We start from the raw sequence: 24,909 nt of genomic DNA, 5'->3' as shown, positions 1-24,909 counted from the left end.
AAAACTGCAATTCAAAAAGAGTCATGAACCACAATGTTCACTGCAGCACTATTTACAATAGCCAGGACATGGAAGCAACCTAAGTGTCCATCGACAGATGAATGGATAAAGATGTGGCACATATATACAATGGAATATTACTCAGCCATAAAAAGAAACAAAACTGAGTTATTTGTAGTGAGGTGGATGTCATACAGAGTGAAGTAAGTCACAAAGAGAAAAACAAATACCATATGCTAACACAAATATACGGAATCTAAAAAAAAAAAATGGTTCTCATGAACCTAGGGGCAGGACAGGAATAAAGACGCAGATTAGAGAATGGACTTGAGGACACGGGGAGGGGGAAGGGTAAGCTGGGACAAAGTGAGAGAGTGGCACTGACATATATACACTACCAAATGTAAAACAGATAGCTAGTGGGAAGCAGCTGCACAGCACAGGGAGATCAGCTAGGTGCTTTGTGACCACCTAGAGGGGTGGGATAGGGAGGGTGGGAGGGAGACGCAAGAGGGAGGGGATATGGGAATATATGTATGCATATAGCTGATTCACTTTGTTATACAGCAGAAACTAACCAATGTTGTAAAGCAATTATACTCCAATAAAGATGTTTTTAAAAAATCAATAATAGAAAGCTCTCTGAAAAATTCCCAGTATCTGAAACTAAATTAACATACTTCTAAATAACCCATAGGTTTAGGAAGAAATCAAAAGGAAAAGGGTGAAAGTCTGAATGCTTTCCCTCAGATGAAGAACAAGACAAGGATGTCTGCTCTGGCTGCTTCTACCTGATGTTTTATGGGAAGTTCTAGACAGAGCAATATCGCAAGAAATATAAGAGGTACCCAGATGGGAAAGAAGCAAAACTGTCTTATTTGCTGATAACATTATCATCTATGTTGAAAATCCAATGGAACCTATGAAAAAATGCTAAAAGAAGTGAGTTTAGGACAATTAGATATAAGCTCAATATAAAAAACTCAAGGGCATTTCTGTAAACTAGCAAAGAACAACTGGAATTTTTTAAAATGTACAACAGAATAAAAAAAGTATAAAATGCTTCAGGAGAAATCTAACAAAAGGTAGGACCTCAACTGAAAAATATAAAATTTTCCTCTGAGAAACTAAAGAAAATCTGAACAGAGAGAATACTAAATACTATTAAAAGGTGAATTTTCCACAAAATGATCTATATAGTCAACACAATCCCAATCAAAATCTCAGTGATTCTAAAATTCATATGGAGGGACTTCCCTGGTGGTCCAGTGGTTAAGAATCCACCTTCCAATACAGGGAACGCGGGTTTGATCCCTGGTTGATCCCACATGCCACAAGACAACTAAGCCCACGCACCGCAGCTACTGAGCCCACGCGCTCTGGAGCCTGAGAGCCACAACTAGAGAGAAGCCCGAGTGCCACAACAAAAGACATGACACAGACAAATAAATAAATGAAAAAAATTTTTTAATTCATATGGAAATGCAAACGACATAAAATAACAAAAAATGAACAAAAGAGTGAACATTACTAACATTATTTAATTTTAAGACTTATTACAAAACTACAGCAATCAAGATAGTGTGGTAACAGCCTAAAAACAAATTCAATAATGAAATAGAATAAACAGTCCAGAAGTGAGCCCACACATATACAGGCAACTGATTCTTGACAGAAGGACAAAGGCAATTCAGTGAATAATGGACAGCCTTTTCAATAAGTGGTGCTGTAACATACTCAAAACAATAACAAATTTGATTAATGCCTCACACCATACACAAAAACCAATTCAAAATGGATCATAGGCCTAAATATAAAATCTAAAACAATAAAACTTCTTAAAGAAATCGTAAGAGAGGCTTCCCTGGTGGTCCAGTGGTTAAGATTCCATGCTTCCACTGCAGGGGGTGTGGGTTCACTCCCTGGTCAGGGAAGTTCTGGAACGCCATACGGCCAAAAAAAAAAAAAAAAAAAGAAAACATAAGAGAAAACCTTTGTGACCCTGGGCAAGGAAAAAATGTCTTAGATGTGATGATAAAAGCACAACCACAAAAGAATAAATTGATAAATCAGAATTCATCAAAATTCTAAACTTCAGAAAAGACAACCCACAGACTGAGAGAAAATATATGTAATATAATATTTTCTGATAAAGGACTTGTATCCAGAATACATACACTTAACAGACAAACTAATTTTTAAAATGAGCTAAAGTTCCTAAAAAAAAAAAAAAAAAAAAAAGAGCTAAAGTTCCTAATGGAAATTTCATCAAAGATATGTGAATCACTAATAAACACATGAAAAGGTACTGATCATCATTAGCATTACGGAGATACAAATCAAAACCAAAGAGGTACCACTCCACACCCACTAGAATGTCATAATGTACAGACAATAATGAATACTAACAATGATGGGAGAAACTGGAACTGGGGCAGTCACTTTGGTAAGTAAATTTGACAGTTTATTAAAAAGTTAAACACAACTCCAATCCCACTCCTGGATATCCACCCAAAAGAAAAGAAAACACATGTCCACACAAACACCCATGAGCAAATACACAAAGCTATTATTCATACCAGCCAAACAGTGGAAACAATCCAAATGTCTACCATCTCATGAAAGGATCAACAAAAAGGAGGAGTACATCCATGCAATGGAATACTATTCGGTCAGAAAGTATTCAAGGGACTTCCCTGGTGGTCCAGTGGTTAAGACTCGGCGCTTCCACTGCAGGGAGCTCAGGTTCAATTCCTGGTCAGGGAACTAAGATCCCGCATGCCGTGCAGCCAAAAATTAAAGTATGCAAAACAGAAAAAATGAGGACATATCTAAAAGACACAGGCTAACGTGAAAGAACTCCCAAAGGCCAAAGCTAGAACAATTTGAGCAACAAAACTCACAGAATAAGATGAGTATCCAGAGTCTCCAACTGACAGTAACAGACTGAGGAGACAGGATAACTAAGTGTAATGGGGCATGCAGCATTGAAACCTGAAACAAAGACACACGGGGGAAACTGCAGAATCCGAATAACGTCCGAGTTTAGTTGGCAGTACTGTATCAAAGTTAACATCTTAGTTTTGACAAGTGTGCCATGGTTGTGTAAGATTAAATATTAGGAAAGCTGGGTAAAGGGTATTCAAGCAGGAGTCAGCAAACTAACGCCCGCGGGCCAAATCCAACCTGCCATCTGCTTTTATAAAGTTTTACTGGGGAAGTTCCCTGGTGGTCCAGTGGTTAGGACTCAGCGCTTTCACTGCCAGGGCCCGAGTTCAATCCCTGGTCCAATCCCTGGTGGTAGACCTAAGATCCCGCAAGCTGCATGGTACGCCCCCCAGAAAAAGGTTTCATTAGAACACAACCACACCCATTCATTTACTCATAATCCATCTATGGCCACTTCTGCCTTACAATGGCAGAACTGAGCAGTTCCAAGAAAGACCACCTGTCCACAAAGCCTAAAATATTTACTATCTGGCCCTTTACAGGAAAAGTTTGCTGACCCTGATACACATGAACTCTCTGTACTGTCACAATAACTTTTGTGTAAATCTAAAATTATTCTAGGGACTTCCCGAGTGGTGCAGTGGGTACAGGTTCGATCCCTGGCGCGGGAAGATCTCACATGCCTTGGAACTAAGCCCGCATGCCTAGAGCCCATGCTCCGCAACAAGAGAAGCCACCACAATGAGAAGCCCGTGCACCGCAACGAAGAGTAGACCCTGCTCACCGCAACTAGAAAGCCCGCGTGCAGCAACAAAGACCCGACGCAGCCAAAAGTAAAATAAATAAATTCTTTAAAAATAAATAAAAACTTTTTTTTCAGTTAAGTGTTCACCCACCATGTTATCCAGCCATTCTACTTCTAGGTATTCACCCAAAAGAAATGAAAATTTATGTCTAAGGAATGGTACGCAAATGTTCGTTAACAGGTGAAGTGGATAAACAAATCACAGTAAACCCACAAAGGGGGAAGGTATTCGGCAATAAAAGGACATGAACTACTTCATATGCCACAACGTGGATGAATCTCAAGCTAATTATGCTGAGTTGACTAAGCACATCGCCCCCTCTCCCAAAGAGTACATACTGTGTGATGGCATTTCTACCAAATTCTGGGAAAATGCAAACTAATGAGGTGACAGAAAGCAGATCTGGTGCTACCTGGGAAAGGAGGGTGGGGAGGGAGAGGAGGAGGTAAGGATCACACAAAGGGGCACAGGAAACTCCTGAGGGCCATGGACACCTGGTGATGACATACAAGTGTATACATACATGCAAACTCATCAAGCTCTACACATACGCAGTTTATTGTGTGCCAACTATACATCAAGAGCTGTTTTTCAAACTGAATTAAATCAATAACATATTCTTCTGGTCTTCCAATAACAAGCAGTGCTATGAAGAAACAGACTAATCCACCATCAAAACTTCTTCAGCTGCCAATTTCCACCATCTACCCCTTCCCTTCCCCCAGAATAGTTTTTCTGTGGAGGAGAGGAGGGTTCTGAATCATAGCCACACTTGTTCTATAAGTCTATCCTGCAAGGACAAGGCTCTCCTGGGGTCCTGCCAACCACCTCTACAAAGACAGATGAGATTACAATTACCCAGATATGCAGCCAGCTACTTAGAGAACAACCAACCTCCATCCCCCTTCAGAACAACCTCTCCCGTCTCTAGCCTTCCCCGGCTTGCTGGCTCGCCTTACACTCCTAAACCTGGGAGAAAAGCAGATGGCAGCCAGCACAGGAGTCAGAATGCAGCCCCTCTTTAAAACAAGGATTTCAAAATGAAGTGACCTGCAAGAAGTAGGACATTCCAAAGGGCCTCCTAGGGGATGGGAAAGAAGAAGCGTCGGGAGGTGGTGGTCTCTGGCTACCTTAACCTCATTCAGCACCATTCAGTTACTTTCCACCTCACCATCCACAGAGAACACCCGCTTCCACCTACTCCAGCACATCTCTGTGGCTGCCTGTCACTGAGCTCTCCACTTCCCACATACCTTCCTCTGCTTTTTATAATACAAACCTCTTTTCCTCAGTCACTCAACCTGAGTTTGGCATAAAAATCGAGGGTAATCCTAAAGATGACACTGCAACTACATTCAAGGGGAAAAGATCTAGATTTTTAAACTTCAAAGAAGTTAATGTATTTTTAGGAAAAATGTGTAAATCAAACACAAATAAAACAGCATCTGGCACTTCCCTGGTGGCACAGTGGTGAAGAATCCACCTGCCAATACAGGGGACACGGGTCGAGCCCTGGTCCGGGAACACCCCACGTGCCGCAGAGCAGCTAAGCCCGTGTGCCACAACTACTGAGCCTACGCTCTAGAGCCTGCAGACCGCAACTACTGAGCCCACACTCCGCAACTACTGAAGCCCGCACGCTCTAGGGCCCACGTGCTGCAACTACCAAAGCCCACATGCCTAGAGCCCGTGCTCCCCAACAAAGAGTAGCCCCCGCTCAACGCAACTAGGGAAAGTCCACACGCAGCAACAAAGACCCAATCAGCCAAAAATAAATAAAATTAAAAAAAAAAACTTGCTCGCCTACATTTAGAAATAAATGAAATGTTATATGATACCTAAGCACACTAAAATGTGTTTATTCTAGACATCATCCCTGTAGGTACAAAGAAGTAGTAGACACTGTCAGTGCCCTCAGAAAGTTTAAAGGAAAATGAGGAAGCTCAGACGTATGTGGAACCCAAATCTGACTTATAGATTTTTTTAAAAAAATAATACTGTTTTAGAACTTAATATAAAATATATCCAAATATAATGTTAACTTGAGAATTACAATAAGCCGAATAACGAAACAGTAATTATCACATGAGCGTCAGCATGCCAGCATTAAATTTAAAGACATGCTTCAAGGACGTGTCTCTTGAATCTGAAGATTTCTGGACAAAATTCAGAAAGGATGAAATTATACTAAAATATATTTACTTTAGTAAAATCCACCATTTCCATTCATGGTATACTCATTCCTCAGTGTACTTCTGCTGACCCTCCTACCCAGATCACCACTTACCTCTCGCACCATCCAAACCCTAAGCCTTCTGCAGAAGTAGAAGGCCCGGAACACAGAACCATAAATTGTTAGAGCTGAAAGACAACTTGCCTCACCTAAAGATGAAAAAACTGAGGTCCAGAGAATGAAAGCGACCTGCCAAGGTCCCAGAGCTAAAACTTGGAGCGAGGGACAGGGCCCAACCTGGTGGTCCACCACCGCCTGAGCCTTCTACTATACCACCTAACAAGGCCTCCTCGTTTTCTACCCCTGCTGAGTTAGACCAGCTCACATCTCTGAGCCCAAAGCTTCTCATGCTTTAAGGGGCACAGGAACCACCTGGCAACTTTATCTAAATTCAGAGTCTGACACAGTAAACAGAGGGTGAGGCCTCAGATTCTGCAAGTCTAACAAGCTTCCGAGCGATGCTGATGCTGCCAGTCTGAGCATCACAGATGGAAGAGAAAGACCTCACAGCATCTGATTCGATCCCATCCAATTTAGGCTTATTACTTACTGTACAATTTATGACTCCCAAATCTACAGTAAATCTCCCTAAGCCTCAGTCTTCTCATAAAAATATTGTTTTGTAAGGACCAGATGATATAATTCATATATTAATTTGTAATTCTTGGCACTTACTGAATTTTTGGTGAATAATAATAGCTAATCTGAGTACAACTTTTTAAGTTGGCACTATTCAGGTATTTGACTTGTTTTAAGGCACTTAATTCCCACATGAATTCAATGAGTAGGTACTATTATTCCCATTTTTAAAGATGAGAAAACCGGGTGTGAGAGCAGTCCATGTCAATGTACAATGTCACACAGGTATGGAGCAGGGCAACAGGAAACAAACCCAGGCTGGTTCCACAACCTGTTTCTTAACCACCTCACTCTCCATAAACGTTAACTGTTATTTTCCTCCTGATCTCCGAATCCATTTGCAATTTCTACCACACATCTCTACGTTAAGGTTGCATGTAAGCCCAACCTCAGCTTGCCCCACACTTACTACCTTCACCCCAGACCCAACCCTCGTCTCAATTAAGAGTAACGACATGCAGGCAGTCCCCAAACCAGAATTCTAGAACTCACAGAAGACAAGAGATTCTTCCCGTCAGACCCTGCACCCCCCTCCTCATAGCACAGTTCTGACATGCCCCACATTATCCTGATGTAAAATTCACAGATAATAAAGCCTTCCTACATCCATCATTTTTAGCAATGTGACTGTTCTGAACCAAGAGAAGGTTATACTGTTCTGTTTGGAACATTGCTGAGAGTTTTTCACCATTTCAGAACATCCTATATCATATCTTACTTATCACTGGTCATATATAACATAATTGATATATTACCTCAACTGTAATCAAGAGGAGACACAAAATGAAATATGTCATAAAATACATTTCAAAATGTAAATGCTTAAGCATGGACTCACTACAAGACACAACAGTCAGTCAATTGTTAAAACAGAACCCAAAGGTAAGAACAGAGACCGACACACGGCTGTAGTGTAAGCAATTCTACTATGACCGATGATGAGTAAGGTGTGATATAGGATGTCCCGAAATGGTGAAAAACTCTCAGCAGTGTTCCAAACAAAACACTATAAGCTTCTCTTGGTTCAGAACAGTCGCATTCCGGGACTTCCCTGGTGGTCCAGTGGGTAAGACTCTGCACTCCCAATGCAGGGGGGCCCGGGTTCATCCCTGGTCAGGGAACTAGATCCTGCATGCCGCAGCTAAGAGTCCATATGCCGCAACTAAAAAAAAGGATACCGCATGCCGCAATGAAGATCCAGTGCAGCCAAAATAAATAAATACTTTAAAAAAAAAGAACAGTCGCATTCCTAAAACTTTTGATGTATGTTAAAACACTGAAAAAATTATCTTGTGTTTACATATAAAACGGAAGTTTGGATTTAGATTCCAATTTTTTTCTTCACCTACGTGAAAGCTCTTAAGCTGGGGTAAGTTAAGTCCTCATTGTGGGGATGTCCTGAGCCCTGTATGACATCTAGGACGCCGCCCCCATCCACGAAACACCAGTACTGCCTTCAGATCTCTGGGACCAAAAATGCCTCCACATAGTCCCGGAACACTCCCTGGGGATGACGTGGCACCGTGCGTGGGACTAGGACCGCTGTGCTAGATATTCAGCCACTATCCAAGCGTCTCCAACCCTCATATGCAGCCTCATTCGATCTAGAGTTCAGGTCCCGTCAGCTCTCACCTAGGCCACTGCCACAACCTGGTAATGTGTCTTTCTGGTTCCAATCTGCTCATTCTATATTGAGAACAACTTTTTACTCTCCATTCAATCAACAAATATTTACTGCACACAGATTATATGCCAGACCTGCTCTAAACACTAATCACATCATTCTCCCCTGCTCAAACTATAATAGTTCATCACCTACGGCAATTTTCAAACAGTGCTCCATTTTTATCTGTTTTATATATTGAGTTCCTGCATAAGATTTCCTTTTAACAAAGTGATTCACTGCTTTAAAAGTTTGAAAACCCCAACCTTCAGGATAAAACCAAATAATCTTCCTATCTAACCATCGCCTCAGCACTAACCTCAGCCTCACCTCCTGCACCCCCACCCACCGTGCAAAGATGGTCCTACAATACCCATATTCCCTCCCCTCTCTGGCACACTCTCTTCCGTGCTTCCACACAGGCTGTCACCCCTGCCAAATGACCCTCTCTGTATACCTACCCACCTGCTGACTCTGCAGCTAGCCTTCCAGGCTCTGGGGAAGCTGTGAAACCTTCCCAATTCCCCTCGACAGGCTCAACTATTAGCTTTTTTTTTTTTAAGCTACTAGCTTCTGCTGTATTGTGCACACTTCCATTTTAACAAACATCTTATTGTACTACAACAGTCTGTTTGAACATCTATCTCTATAATACCTCCAACTAGCTCTTCAATTTTGTGGGCAGTGACTACATCTTTTGCCTCACTTTCTGGTACCTGTCAGTGTACAGAGCTATCCTCTCAAGGGTAACTTGATTGAGTGATGTTAGCAGGTTTCTCTTCTTCTCAATCAAAAAGATAAATTTCCTTACCCAAGTGATCAAAATAAGTATCACTAACAGTAAACAACTTGAAACTATGCAGCTTCTGATGTGAAACAGTATGTACCCCACAACACATATGAAGTAGTCTTAACAAGAATGTTTACCTTGAATCTAATCTTGAGTTAACAGAAAAATCTAAAACACGGAATATTCTATAAAACAACTGACCGAGACTCTTCAATGGGTACGAAAAGCAAAAAGTCAAGGGACTACTCTAGATGAAAAGGAATTAAATCATATCCAGGTGCAAAGCATGAAACCTTAACCAAAACCAAACCAACGATGAAGGATATTTTTGTGATGGGGGCAGGGTGAGGGTCTGAATATTAGATTAGATAATGTTATGAGATATTAAGTAATATTATGAAACAGTTTTTAATTTTCCTTAGAAGTATTAATAGTATTGTGGTTGTACAGGAGAACATTCTTATTTTTATACTATTCTTAGGCAATGTATGCTGAAGTATTTAAGAGTGAAAGATCATGATGTATGCATGACAAAAAAGTGAATATTTGTGTTTATATATAGTGTGTATACACACATACAGAGAGAGAGAGGGAAAGAGAAAAGAGAAACAAATGTGGAAAATGATAACTGTTGAATCTAAATGAACACTATTTGGGTGTTAATTGTACCATTCTTTCAAATTTTCTGTAGGTTTGAAATCTTTCAAAATAAAAACTAAATTAAAAAATAAATTCACATAATCAAGAGATTTGTCTACACAACATCAAAATAATGGACTTACTGATTCCTCTTCTCCACTGAACAGACTTTTTGATGTAATTCAAGAACATTCTAATCTAAGCTTCAGATGAAGTGTTTAATCTATACACTGAAAACACCACAGTCAGGGACTTCCCTGGTAGTCCAGTGGCTAAGACTCCTTGCTCCCAATGCAGGGGGCCTGGGTTTGATCCCTGGTCAGGGAACTAGATCCTGCACGCCACAATGAAGACCCAACACAGCCAAATAAATAATATTAAAAAAACAAAAACAAAAAAACACCACAGCCACACGATGAAGTACAGGCTCCAAACCTCAAACTCTCCGAGGCTGCAAGACCTCTGCTTCTAGTTCCTGCTTCTCTTTCATGTCCTGGTTCTGTGTAACTGCTCACGCGGACAGTCAGTCAGAAGAACTAGTCATCTCACTCAACGCGGCCATTAACTAGCCAAGTAACCTTGGGCGAGCTACTTAGTCCACATTTTCGGGTGTGCATCACTCACTTGAGGGACGACCACCAAATTACCTTCTGGCTCTGAGGTCTTGAACCCAGTCTTACTTTCTTAACTGACATTTTCATAATCACAGATTCATTTGCAGTTCTAAGAAATAATACAGAGAAACTTGTGAACTTTGCTCACTTTCCTCCAGCGCTAACATTCTCCACAACTATAGCATTACCACCAGGGTATGGTAGTGATTTCAATACCATCCACTGATCTTTTCCCAATTTCTCCAGTTTTACTTGTACTAATCTGCATATGAGTGCGCATTCACAACTTTTTATCCCATTAATCATTAAGTACTGGAGGAAGCGACTGTAAAATAAGCAAACTGATTGTTTCTGCTTTGTAAATTATCTTGTACCAACTATTTCAATAAACTACTCTTTATTTTCATCATCAAATTCCTTCCTTCAGAGGAAAAGCTAACACACACAATGCCAATGCTTCTGCAGCACCACTGCAGCCAACTTTTGAGGAAAATCCCCTTTCAACAACCTAGAAGGAAGATTTGTCTTTTCCAACACAGAATGATTCTCTATGCTCCAGAATTAAGCTGGAAAAAGAAATCAGAACTTTACTTCTAAGGATTAGTCCTCTAGACTGTCCCAGACAAAACAGTTCCATGCAAATAGAGAAATACCACTTACTTCTTAGAAATTAAATGAAGAGCAATAAAAATACTTCTCATACACTATCAACAAAACATGTGAAAAGCAACTATAAAACCTCTAGAAGAAAACACAGAAGAAATTCTTGGTGATCTTAGGTTAGGCTATGATTTCTTAAATATGATGCCAAAAGCACGATCCAAAAAAGAAAAACTGGATAAATTTGGACTTCTCAAATTTAAAATGTTCTGCCATTCAAGAGACACTTTTGGGGGAATTCCCTGGTGGCCTAGCGGTTAGGATTCCGGGCCTTCACAGCTGTGGCCCACGTTTAATCCCTGGTCAGGGAACTGAGATCCCGCAAGCCACAAGGTGCGGCCAAAAAAAAAAAGAGAGAGCGAGACACACTGTTAAAAAAGACAAGCCCTGAATAGGAGAAAATATTTTCCCAGTGTGTATCTTATAAAGAACTTCTATTGCAAATAAATGAAGAACTCTCAAAACTCAATATTAAGAAAACAACCCAAGTTTTCAAATGGGCAACAGATTTTAAAAGATACTTCTCCAAAGTATTAGGGATGGCAAATAAGCACATGGAAAAACTCTCAGTACAATTAGTCATGAGATAAATGTAAATTCAAAACACAATGAGATAGCAGTGCACACCTATTAGAACAGCTTTCAAAACAACACTGACAGTAACAAACACTGGATGCAGAGGAACTGAGAGGCTCACACACTGCTGGGGGAAACACCAGAAACTGCCAAACTGCTCTCCAAAGTGAACCGCGTATTTACCAGGACTCAACAACCCTACTCCTAGGTATTCAGGCTAATAGCTGTGTGTGAATGCTTAGGCAACTTTATGTGTGATCACTTGAACCAGAAACAGCTCAAACGTTCTTCTACTGGTGAATGGATAAACAAACTGGTTTGCCCCAACACTGGAATATTATTTGGCAATAAAAGGAACGAACCGCTGACACATGCCACAACAGGGACTAGCCTCAAATGTACTCTGCCAAGTAAAAGACACCAAACTCAAAGGGCTACATACTGTACAATTCCACTTATACGACAGCGTAAATGACTGCATTTCCTAGAGGAAATGGTCAATTACCAAGTGGCATAAGGAAAATTTCTTGCGGGATGACGCTGTTCTATACATTGATTGGGGTAGTGGTTATACAACTGTAAAAAGCCACAGACATGTACACCAAACATGAGGGTGTTCATATATATAAATTATACATCAATTAAAATAATTTAAAAGGAAATTTGTTTGGAAAACAATTTGGCAGGTTCTTATAAAGTTAAATATACACTTACATACAACCCAGCAATTCACAGCTACATATTTACTCAAGAGAACTGAGAACAAATAACCACACAAACACCCGTGATATATGTATATGTGAATATACTCAGCACTTATATTCAGTTGCCAAACCTGGAAACAACCCAAATGTCCATCAATAGGAGAACAACAGGAAATTGGATACCCTGCAGTACAGCCATACTATGGAATACTATTTAGCAGTGAAAAGATTAACCACTGAGACACACAACTATATGGATGCATCTTAAAATCATGCTGACTGAAAGAAGCCAGATACAAAGGAACACAGACTGTAAGATTATTTATGTGAAATTCTAGAAATGGCCAACTAATCTACAGTCACAGAAAGCAGACCAGTGACTGAGACCAAAGTGGGAGTCAACTGCCACAGGACACAAAGAAAATTTGGCGGGGACACAAATGTTCCGTACCTTTTTTTTTTTTTTTTTTTTAAATTTATTTTTGGCCGCGCTGCACAGCTTGCGGGATCTTATTCCCTGACCAGGGATGGAACCTGAACGCACACCCTCGGCAGTGAAAGCACAGAGTCCTAACCACTGGACCACCAGGGAACTCCCCCAAAATGTTTGTGGTTTTTTTTTTTAATAGATTTATTTATTTTTGGCTGCATTGGGTCTTCGTTGCTGCGCGCGGGCTTTCTCTAGTTGCTGCGAGCTGGAGCTACTCTTTGTTGCGGTGTACGGGCTTCTCATTGTGTTGACTTCTCTTGCTACGGAGCACAGGCTCTAGGTGCGCAGGCTTCAGTAGTTGTGGCTCGAGGGCTTTAGAGCGCAGGCTCAGTATTTGTGACGTACAGCCTTAGTTGCTCCGCGGCATGTGGGATCTTCCCGGACCAGGGCTCGAACCTGTGTCCCCTGCATTGGCAGGAGGATTCTTAACCACTGCGCCACCAGGGAAGCACCTCCCCCCACAAAATGTTCTATATCTTGATTGGAGTAGTGGTTGTTACAAGGGTGCATGCGTTGGTCAAAACTCAAACTACACATTTAAAAAAGGTGCAACTTTACTGTATTTAAATTAGAATTAATAAAATTGATTTAAAAACACAATGTTAATGAACAATCTGAAAATGAAAACAATTCCACTCACAAATACCATCAAAAAGAAAATATTTCAGAATATATTTAACAAAAGCACAAAAACTTACACTCAGAAAATTGTAAAACATTGTTCAAAGAAATTAAAAATGGGAAAACACCCCATGTTCATGGATTAGAAGACTTATTGTTAAAATGGCAATACCCCCTACACTGATCAACAGATTCAACCAAATCCTTATCAAAATCCCAGCTGCTATCTTCGCAGAAATTGACAAGCCGATTCTAAAGGGACCTGGTGTAGCCAAAACAATCCTGAAAAAGAACAGAGGACCCACACTCCTGAATTTCAACACTCACTACAAACCATCATTAATCAAGACAGTGTTAGTACTCGCACAAGGACAGACGTATAGATCAGCGAAACAGAATTCAGGGTCTAGAAATAAACCCATATATATATCCATGGTCAACTGATGTTTGACAAGGGTGCCAAGACACTTTGATGGGGAAAGAACAGTCTTTTCAACAAATGGTGCTGGGGCAGCTGGATAGCCACCTGAGAAAGAATGAAGTTGAACCCTTACCTCACGTCATAAGTAAAAATTAATGCAAAGTGGATCAAAGACCAAAATACTATAAAACTATGCTACATGTTATAAAACTCTCAGAAGAAAACATGGGGTATAATCTTCATGACCTTGGATTTAGCAAAGGATGCTTACATATGACACCAAAAGCATGAGCAACAAAAGAAAAAAATAGATCAATTTAAAGCTTTTGTTCTTCAGGGAATTCCCTGGCAGCCCAGTGGTTAGGACCGGAGCTTTCACTGCCGGGGCCTGGGTTCAACCCCTGGTTGGGGAACTAAGGTCCTGCAAGCCACGCGGCGCGGCCAAAAAGAAAAATTGAAAAAATTTTTGGGGAAAAAAAAAACAACTTCGTTCTTCAAAGGACACCATTAAGAAAGTAAAGATGACCCACAGAATGGGAGAAAATATTTGCAGATCATATATCTGATAAGGGACTTATGTCTAGGATATATAAAGAACTCTGATAACTCCACAATAAGCAGACAGCCCAATTTTAAGATGGGCAAAGAATCTGAATACATATTTCTCCAAGAAAGATACATAAATGGCCAATAAGCAAATGAAAAGACTCTCAACACCATTAGTCATCAGGGAAATGCACATCAAGACCACATCAAGATACTACTTCACACTAACCAGATGGCTAGACTCAAGGAGTCAGATAACAAGAATGTGGAGAAACTGGAACCCTCATATACTGCTGGTAGAAACAGAAAATGGTACAGCCTCTTTGGTAAACAGGCAGTTTCTCAAATGATTAAACACAGTTACCATATGACCCAGCAACTCCACTCCTGGGTATATACCCAAGAGAACTGAAAACGTGTCCACACACAAAAAAGTACACCAATGTTCACAGCAGCACTGTTCATAAAGCCAAAGGTGGAAACAACCTAAATATCCATCAACAAGTAAATACAGCACCACATATCCATGCAATGGGATGTTATCATTCAGCTATGAAAAGGAATGAAGCACTGATCTACAACATGGATGAGCCTTGAAAAAATGATGCTGAGTGAAAAAAGCCAGTCACAGAAGACCCTATACTGTATGATCCCTTTCATTATGAAAACTCAGAACAGGGTATCTATAGAAACAGAAAGTAGATTAGTGGTTGCTCGTGGCTGGGGAGGGAGATGGGAAATAGAGGTGGTAACAGCAAAGGGTATGGGTTCTTTCTGAGGTACTGAAAATGTTCTAAAATTGACTGTGGTGATGGCTGTACCCATCTATGAATACACTAAAACCAAAATTATACTCTAAGTGGGTGAATTGTATGGAATATGAATTGTCTCTATAAAGCTATTAAAAACCTGTACTCAGCAATCACTTTAATCCCCGTAAGCATGTGACTGATTTTCTTTTTACAATTTTATTGCCTTTTGACTTCAAAATAAGTAAATGAGCAATCTCACTAACATACCTTTATTATTTAATTCCTTTCTTCCAAGTGATTCTGTTAAAACATTATCATAATTCAAAATCTAAAATGAGAACTTCCTAGTGGTCCAGTGGTTAAGACTCCACGTTTCCACTGCAGGTGGCACAGGTTGAGCCCTGGTAGGAGAAGATCCCACATGTCTGGCAAAAAAAAAAAAAAACTAAAAGGAGAAAAAAGGGCTTCCCTGGTGGCGCAGTGGTTGAGAGTCCGCCTGCCGATGCAGGGGACACGGGTTCGTGCCCCGGTCCGGGAGGATCCCACGTGCCGCGGAGCGGCTGGGCCCGTGAGCCATGGCCGCTGAGCCTGCGCGTCCGGAGCCTGTGCTCCGCAACGGGAGAGGCCACAACAGTGAGAGGCCCGCGTACCGCGAAAAAAAAAAAAAAAAAGTAAGGAGGAAAAAAAACTTAATGATAATAGTTACCAGGTGTAGAAATCTGTGTGTGCCAGGCCCTCCTATGCCTCAGCTCATTTGAATCTCAGCATAACCCTATGGAATAAGCCAGTAACTTGCCAACGAAGAAGCTGAGGCTCAGAGAGGCAGCTTGCCCACACCTTAAGCACAGCCTGGACTGGAGCCAGTATTATTCCAATGAACTCTCTTTTTTCCTTATTATTTCACCTAATATACTTGCAGCTTGAAATTTAAATCATTTTACCAATTTTTCCTTATTACTAGGATAAATGGGTTGGCTTCAACCTGCTTAAAAACTATCCGCCTGGGACTTCCCTGGTTGTGCAGTGGTTAAGAATCTGCCTGCCAATGCAGGGGACACAGGTTCGAACCCTGGTCCGGGAAGATCCCACATGCCACGGAGCAACTAAGCCTGTGCGCCCCAACTACTGAGCCTGCACCCTAGAGCTGGTGAGGCACAACTACTGAGGCTGCGTGCCACAACTACTGAAGTCCACGCGCCTAGAGCCCACGCTCGGCAACAAGAGAAGCCACTGTAATAAGAAGCCCGTGCACTGCAACAAAGAGTAGTCCCCACTCACCCCAACTAGAGGAAGCCCGCGTGCAGCAACCAAGACCCAACGCAGTCAAAAATGAATGAATGAAAAATTAAAAAAAAAAAACTAACCCCCTAACAACCAAACAAATGTGTGATCTGGGATAGAGGTGAGGGACAACATCTCTAAAAGTCACTGTGGGGACAAGTGAGGATGCCTGGATACGGATGTTATTACAAAATTATTGTTAATTTTCTTAAATGTGAACACGCTGATGTGGTCATGTGGGAGAGTGTCCCTATTTTTATGAAGCACATGTCAAAGTATTTTGGGGGGGGAGGGAAGTAACATCACATTGCCAACTTACTGTCTAATGGTTCAACAAAAAAGGGACTTCCCTGGTGGTGCAGTGGTTGAGAGTCCGCCTGCCAATGCAGGGGACACGGGTTCGAGCCCTGGTCCGGGAAGATCCCACGTGCTGTGGAGCAACTAAGCCCGTGCGCCACAACCATTGAGCCTGTGCTCTAGAGCCCGCATGCCACAACTACTGAAGCCCGCAAGCCTAGAACCTGTGCTCTGCAACAAGAGAAGCCACCGCAATGAGCAGCCCACGCACCGCAACGAAGAGTAGCCCCAGCTCGCCACAACTAGAGAAAGCCCGCGCGCAGCAACGAAGCCCCAACACAGCCAAAAATAAATTAATTAAAAATAAGTAAATAAATCAAAATTTTAAAGAAAAGAAAACATAAAGCTAATGTGGTAAAATGTTACCAACCGGTGAATCTAAAGTAAAGGTATGCAGGGCTCACCTCTATTTGTCTTCAAACTTCACTGTATGTTTGAAACTTCTCAAAGTATAAAGAAAAAATAAGATCTGAAGCTTTAAAATATTATTTCACTTTGTGAAAATTACTATGTCAAATGCTTATTCACTTAGATGAAATTTCTAAGAAAAAAAATTTATAAAATTATACTCTTATCAGACACCAGAAACAGTTTTGAATCAAACACTTAAAATCTGTGAATGAAAACTATGAATGCCAACTTATAAATGTAAAGAGAATGATGTAATTTGAAAATAACTATTTGGCAACTATGATGTACTGATTGACTCAGGCAAAGAAGCATGCAAGGATTAAAATGGGTGAAATTTTGATGAGAAACAGGATGTTTACATAGCCTCTCCCCACCAGGTATGTACTAATTATAAGAGAAAAACAGTAACTTCACAGAGGAGAGAGCTGGCAGACACCACCTCAAACCAAGCAATGAAAGTTAATAATAACCATCACCATGGGACCAAGTGACATCACGTGACTCCTGATATGATGCCCTAAGGACACACCACTTCTTTAGCACACCTGCCAAAACACAGAACCTGAATCTCATCATGAGAGTGCATACAACAAACCCAAATTGAGGGACAGTCTCAACTCCAAAAGGTCAAAGTTATGAAAGACAAAAACTGAAAAACCACTCTAGGCTAACGGAGCTGAAAGAGACCCAATAGTTAAATGCAACACATGATCCTAGATTGAAAACCCTAGCCAGCAAAATAATTTCTAAAATAATACTGTATTTAAAATCATAAAAATATATAAATTATACATTAATATTTTGGGGTCAGTTGACAATATGATATACTATTATCTAGAAATTTTATTCAGTATTAATTCCCTGATTTTGATAATTGTACTATGGTTATGTAAGAAAATGTCTGTGTTTTTAAGGCATAAAAACACAGAAGTGTTTAGGAGTAAGGGGTATCATGTCTGCAACTTACTGTCAGGGAACAGACCGGTGGTTCCCAGAAGCAGGGGTGGGTGTAATGGGTAAAGGGGGTAAACAGGCACAAACCTCCATTTATAAAATAAGTAAGTCGTGGGGATGTAATGTACAGCATGGTGACCATGGTTAACAACACTGTACTGTACAAGCAACAGTTGCTGAGAGATCTTAAAAAGTTCTCATCACAAGAAAAGAAATTTGTAGCTATGCAGTGTGGGATGTTAACTAGACTTGCTGTGGTGATCAGTTCTTAACATACGCAAATATGGAATCATTATACTGTTCACCTGGAACTAATGTTGTATGTCAATTTTAAAAAGGATAGGTGGATGCACGAGAAACACCAAGCAGTGCCTGGAGTGCCCACAGTGGGCACCAAATTCATGTTAGCTTTTGTCATGAAATGCAAGATAAAAATTGACTATGAAGAAAATTCAAAACTTAAGACTTCAAATATGAACAAATATGAACAAAAACACTAATTCTATCTTGGGAAGAAAACAATCTTTCTGTTCATGGCTGTTATGATAGTAAACAACTAAAAATAACCTCAATGCTCCACTGAGGACTGGTTAAATAAATCAGAGCATGAACGCTCCACAGCTATTAAAGTCATAACGTATGCTATGAAAGGGCATCCTGTGTCATGTAATATTGTTAACTGAATAAAACAGGATTCAGAAGTCTAAGTAAAAGTATGAGCCTACGTTTATAAAATATTTAATACACACACACGGAGAAAAGGGAGGGGGCAAGGAGTACAGAGTCCCTCAGATGCTTGGGGGTTCCTGCAGGATGGACACCAATGTGCTGGGGCTGGAGCCTTCCTATTAATTCCCCTAATGCTGGGGTCTCTCTCCAGTTTCTGCTCCTTCACATGCAAGAATTTGGTTTGCATCGAGGCTTCTCTTTTTTTTTTTTTTTTTTTTTTGCAGTACGCGGGCCTCTCTCTCACCGTTGTGGCCCCTCCCGTTGCGGAGCACAGGCTCCGGACGCGCAGGCTCAGCGGCCATGGCTCATGGGCCCAGCCGCTCCGCGGCATGTGGGATCTTCCGGGACCGGGATCTTCCGGGACCGGGGCACGAACCCGTGTCCCCTGCGTCGGCAGGCGGACTCTCCACCACTGCGCCCCAGGGAAGCGCTCACTGTGACCTTTTAACTGTTTTTCCACACTAACTTGATAACCCTCGTATCTCCTAGGTTACAATCCCAAGAATGGGAATTTCATTGATCCAGTTCATCTTTTCTTGCAAGATGTGTCAGATTACCAGCCAGGATATAGACTTACTTCAGCCGGGAGGAGGGAAAAGGGGCAAAGTGCAGGTAGAGCAGCCAGATAACCTCCAAAAATTTTTGTAGAGCTAGGTGGCAGATAAGACAAACAAATAAACAGAAGAACTACTCCTTTCTGTTGAGCTGTCACTTCCCCAGGTGTGGGGAACTGTGATTAGAATGAAGCATCACATTGATACCTGACTATCTTATTTGTACATAAACTCCCATTATGGAAGAATGAGTCCCATTAAGTAGTAGTCATACAAATCATTAAATACTTAACAGAGAAAAACTAAAAACTGAAGAATTCCAAACCATCAATAGGTAAGCACAAGTAAATCTAAAATTCTAATGATAAAAGGGGTACATTTCTGGGCCCAGATTTTCAGTTTCATTTTCCTATATAGGAAGCTAAAATAAGGAGCAACTGGCAATCCTAGTGGGGTCACTACCACCCCACTCCCAACAATCAGAAGGGGACAGAAGAGTGAAGAGGACTGCTAGTATAAGACAGGGAGGAGAATTTGGAAACAAGCTGACTCTTCTTTAAAAAGCAGGGGATAGGCTTTCCATGCTGATAGCGCTCTCGCAAACATGGTGAACGTTCCTAAAACCCGCCGGACTTTCTGTAAGAAGTGTGGCAAGCACCAACCCCACGAAGTGACACAGTACAAGAAGGGCAAGGATTCTCTGTATGCCCAGGGAAAGCGGCGTTACGACAGGAAGCAGAGTGGCTATGGTGGGCAGACTAAGCCGATTTTCCGGAAGAAGGCTAAAACTACAAAGCAGATTGTGCTGAGGCTTGAATGCGTTGAGCCGAACTGCAGATCTAAGAGAACGCTGGCTATTAAGAGACGCAAGCATTTTGAGCTGGAGGAGCTAAGAAGAGAAAGGGCCAAGTGATCCAGTTCTGAGCTTCATATTTTGTTTTGTTATGAAGGCAATAAACATTTGAGATTATCTTAAAAAAAAAAAAAAAAAAGCAGGGGATACGCTGTCCTACAATTGACCTCTTCAGTACAGCACTAAAACATTAACCTAGGAGGAACTGGGGTTTCTTTTTATAATATTACATATTACTCGTGAAAAAGTTTTTCTAAAAAGTTCATTCTTGGGCTTCCCGGGTGGCTCAGTGGTTAAGAATCCGCCTGCCAATGCAGGAGACACGGGTTCAAGTCCTGGTCTAGGAAGATCACACATGCCCCGGACCAACTAAGCCCGTGTGGCACAACTACTGAGCCTGCACTCTTGAGCCCATGAGCCACAACTACTGAGCCCGTGTGCCACAACTACTGAAGCCCACGCGCCTAGAGCCCATGCTCCGCAACAACAGAAGCCACCGCAATGAGAAGCCTGCACACCACAACGATGAGTAGCCCCAGCTCACCACAACCAGAGAAAAGCCCGCGTGCGGCAATGAAGACCCAACGCAGCCAAAATAAAAATATATTTTTTTAAAAAAGTTCATTCTTTTCCACCATTCTCTTAAGCCTCCTAGAGAGCTCTTTTCGTCTCTCATTCCAGGACAATGTAGTTTTAGCCTTTCCCTCTTCCTTTTCCCAACAGCCTTCTCTGAAGTCATCTCCAGGCTCTTCAAATCACCAACTCAACATACAATTGATTTTCAATTGTAATTTTCCTGTACCTCCCTGCATCACTCAGCAATGCAGACCTTGGAGCTATGCAAACCATCCTCTAACCACTCACAGACCACTGCCTGAGCGCCTAAGGACACTGTCACTGAGCAGCATACCTGCCAGGATCTTCCAGACCACGTGTTATAGGACAGTCCACAGAGTTTTTTAAGTCACTGTGAGTACAGCATTCCATTACTTGCAGCCAAAAACATCCTTACCAGATACCACCCTCTATGCACCCAACACTGTCAGTTACCTAGTCGCACTATTCAAAGCCAGTGACGAAGGTCCTTTCCTGTTACTGCTACCTGCAGCATTTCACAACCACTCCACTCCTAGAGTTAAGCCCAGTTACCAATACCAGACTTAATCTAAAACATTTAGTACCCAGGACATTCTTAGTCTAAAACTTTGTTGTCATTCTTGCCCAAAACTTCACTGCCTGAATAAAAAAGATTAACACAGGGGCTTCCCTGGTGGCGCAGTGGTTGAGAGTCCGCCTGCCGACGCGGGGGACACGGGTTCGTGCCCCGGTCCAGGAAGATCCCACATGCCGCGGAGCGGCTGGGCCCGTGAGCCATGGCCGCTGAGCCTGTGCGTCCGGAGCCTGTGCTCCGCAACAGGAGTGGCCACAACAGTGAGAGGCCCGCATACCGGAAAAAAAAGATTAACACTAGTGGGCCTGGCATTCCAGGCTTGCTGCAGCGTCCCACCTCCTGTCTGTCAACCTCATTTTTCACTAGCCCTCCAAATGAGAGAACTCTGATTGCAATGCACTTACTCACTGTGACCACCCCCCCAGCCCTGCCTTCCACAAGAAGCACGTCACTCATGAGCCCTGTGGCCTCTAAGCTCCTGCAGCCATCGCTGCCACCCAGTCATTCACCCTTTCCTCCCTCACAACATACTCTAATTCCCCAGGGCAGCAGAAGAGCCACCTGGTCCCATACCTCTGCAATTATTCTGGGGCTGTTAATGTTAATAAAGATGACAATAACAGACAGAAGGGAGACTGGGATTCTAGATTCCCCTTTTGTTTGTAATTCCACTATCACTTTGAAAGCTTGCATAGTACAGAAATCCAAGTAGAGTTATAGATAATGAAGAGGGCTCCATCACCAAAAGTGATGAAACCCTAGTAGTATAAGGACACAGGCATCCTCGACATTGTTTCTGAGAGACACGTTTTCCATTATGTTGTTAAAGCAGGCATCCAGCCTCCCTTACCGGATGTTGGGGACCGGGAGGGGAACGTTCTAACAACGTGTGGGATACTAACCCAAATCATACCAGCCTAAGAGTGAAAAAAATTAAATCCCTTAATTATGGCACAAGTGAAATTTCTCTAAGTCACCTTCCCCCTATATAACAGTGTCCCCTAAGCAAAGAACTCCAGGACACCGATTATAAAAATTGTCTCCCACACCTAAAAGACTCTGCAAACACAACCTTCAGAGAAACAGAAGAAACACAATGGGAATGGGGGTGAGAAAAGATCTGCTGAAGAAGTAGGTCTGCTAATTTAACACATTTTCTGTCAAGCAAATCACCGTCCTCAGTGCACTGCTGCTGAAACAATGACGACTCAGGGGGGGTGTTCATGAAAAGCAACTGGCCCGGAGAAAACACTCTCCGCTCCAGCTGACGAATCACGCCACTCTCAGCTGTAAGAACTTACTCCATTCTCGGCAATTATTAACGGGAGTTGATTTGAAGGTTCAGCATTAAAAACATGAAGACTTTAGAGTAACCGTGGCTCCATCGCTGCCTCTGTTTTCACTTAACTTGGGGGGTCATGGGGGGCAAAGAAGGAGGCACAGTCTGTGGTGACACCACTCACACGTTCAGTCCAGGGGCCACACTCATGCAGCCAAGCCACCCGCGGAAAGCCGTAGCGGCTCGGCCGGGGGCCAAACCTCAAGTGACCATGACAGTGTGAGACGTACCAGAACACGACCATGTGCCTGGACCAGCCAAATGCCCATCTTCCAGCCCATGCGAGATCAGGACACGGAACTTTCCATACATTTCTACATAAGCCGCACCCCGCTTCCCACGGGAGTGTGGATAAGCTGCGTCACGGAGTCACTACCGGGCAAGGTGGCGTAGGGGCCAGACCCCACACCGCCGGCCGCCGGGACTCCTGGGCGCCCGCGAGCCCGCAGCGTGTCCTGCACACGGCTCGGGCCGCCACCACGCAACCTTCGCTCCCAACCCCACGACGCGCGCGGCGCCGCATGAGCGGAGACCCCACGGGAAGGCGAGCGCCCGCGGAACAGCTACACACCTCTTACAGCCTGAGGGGCTGCGTCCCGGCAGGCGGCCGCGCATGCGCGCACGCTAGCCCCCCCCCCCCCCCCCCCCCCCGCTGCCGTCTCCGGTCCTGGGAGGCCCGAGGGAGGTCCCCGCTTCGTCCCTCAGGAGTCGCAGCGCCCTCTCCGCAACAACCCCCCCAACCAATCCTCTTCCCCTAAACGACTCCAAGAAAAGAATTAACAAAGCATCCGTTTCCCAGATTTCTGACGTGCAGCTGCTGATGACGGCACACCAAGCACAGCTAACTCCCTCAACCCCACACATAAAAACATCACAGGTGGGCTTCCCTGGTGGCGCAGTGGTTGAGAGTCCGCCTGCCGATGCAGGGGACGCGGGTTCGTGCCCCGGACCGGGAAGATCCCACATGCCGCGGAGCGGCTGGGCCCGTGGGCCATGGCCGCTGGGCCTGCGCGTCCGGAGCCTGTGCCCCGCAACGGGAGAGGCCACAACAGTGAGAGGCCCGCATACCGCAAAAAAAAAAAAAAAAAAAAAATCACAGGTTCGCACCCAGGACGAGGACTCCCTGTAGGGAGGGGCCCCCGCCCGCCTCAGGGCCCGGGGTTCTTCGTGTGACCGCGGAGGGCGTACTCTGGGAGGCACCACGCCCTTGGCTGCACGCGGCCCCACCACTCACGCGGCTGTAGTCCGGCCCCGAATGTCACAGCGCGAGGTTGGGAGAATCCCGAGCTTGGTACCACCATCCAGCTACTCCTGTCTCGATCTAAGAACTACGGTAAAAAACCTTCCCGAGTTTTCCGGTATAAACTAGTATTTGTTAGAGGCTCCGGTAGAGAAGACATGATGAAAGGATCCAAGAAAGAGTCCAATGAAACAGGAAAATACAGGGAAGCGGAGAACAGGTATCTGCAAAGTTTCACCGGCAAATGAGAGGCAAGCCCCAGGCCAGAACCTTCAACCGGTCTCCACTCAAAGTTATAAGTGTGAATGCTGTTCAATTTAAGTGAACAAACAGAAGCGAACTGAAAAGAACAGAATTCAAGACCTTCATCCTCCTTTATGAGTTCCTCATAATCTCAAAATACAAAATCTTAGTTTGAGGACCTCGAAGACAGTGAAAACATCAATTAAGCTACCCTCAAAGTAATGTATATGCAGACAAGATCTCCACAGAAAAACAAATTCATGTAATCCACAAACACATCAAGTATGGATTTGCAGCTTCAGTTTGGTACAAAATTAATTTGTAAGACACGGACCCCAACACAGCTCATAGCTTTGGTCCTAACCAGGGAGGTCGGTGACTTTCTGGATCAGATACCTGTGCCCTGCATGCTGAGAAACATCCGAAGGGAATCGTAGGCACGCTGGACAGAGGAAAAACCTAGGAATCACCTAGTCCACAATTGCCTTTTTATAGATTGGGGCATCTGAAACCAAGTGAGCTGCCTAAGATCACAGCTCCAGTTAATGACAGAGGTGGGCCCACAGTCCAGGTTTTTGGCTCTCTCTGCTTGATCCCTTTTGAAAGTATCTTCAATCCCATCAACTAGATCTAAGCCCATCTAGTCAGAAGCTGTGCCCTCTGTCCCCGGGGCT

At 43.1% G+C, this 24,909-nt stretch overlaps 2 protein-coding genes across 3 annotated transcripts in view; one reads left to right on the top strand and one right to left on the bottom strand.

Annotated features, from left to right (window-relative positions):
• LOC116760700 (cat eye syndrome critical region protein 2) overlaps positions 1-24,909 on the bottom strand; it is a 160,219-nt gene that overhangs the window by 129,417 nt on the left and 5,893 nt on the right. The gene's annotated exons all lie outside the window — the stretch shown is intronic.
• On the top strand, positions 19,976-20,358 carry LOC116760703 (60S ribosomal protein L36a-like). The gene has a single exon (XM_032645997.1). The coding sequence runs from the start codon at positions 19,994-19,996 to the stop codon at positions 20,300-20,302; it is 309 nt and encodes a 102-aa protein (XP_032501888.1). The 5' UTR covers positions 19,976-19,993; the 3' UTR covers positions 20,303-20,358.

Source organism: Phocoena sinus, chromosome 10 (genome assembly GCF_008692025.1).
Source record: "Phocoena sinus isolate mPhoSin1 chromosome 10, mPhoSin1.pri, whole genome shotgun sequence".
NCBI classification, from domain to species: domain Eukaryota; kingdom Metazoa; phylum Chordata; class Mammalia; order Artiodactyla; family Phocoenidae; genus Phocoena; species Phocoena sinus.
Note: the sequence above shows the minus strand (reverse complement) of the source record. Positions and strands in the feature narration are given on the sequence as shown.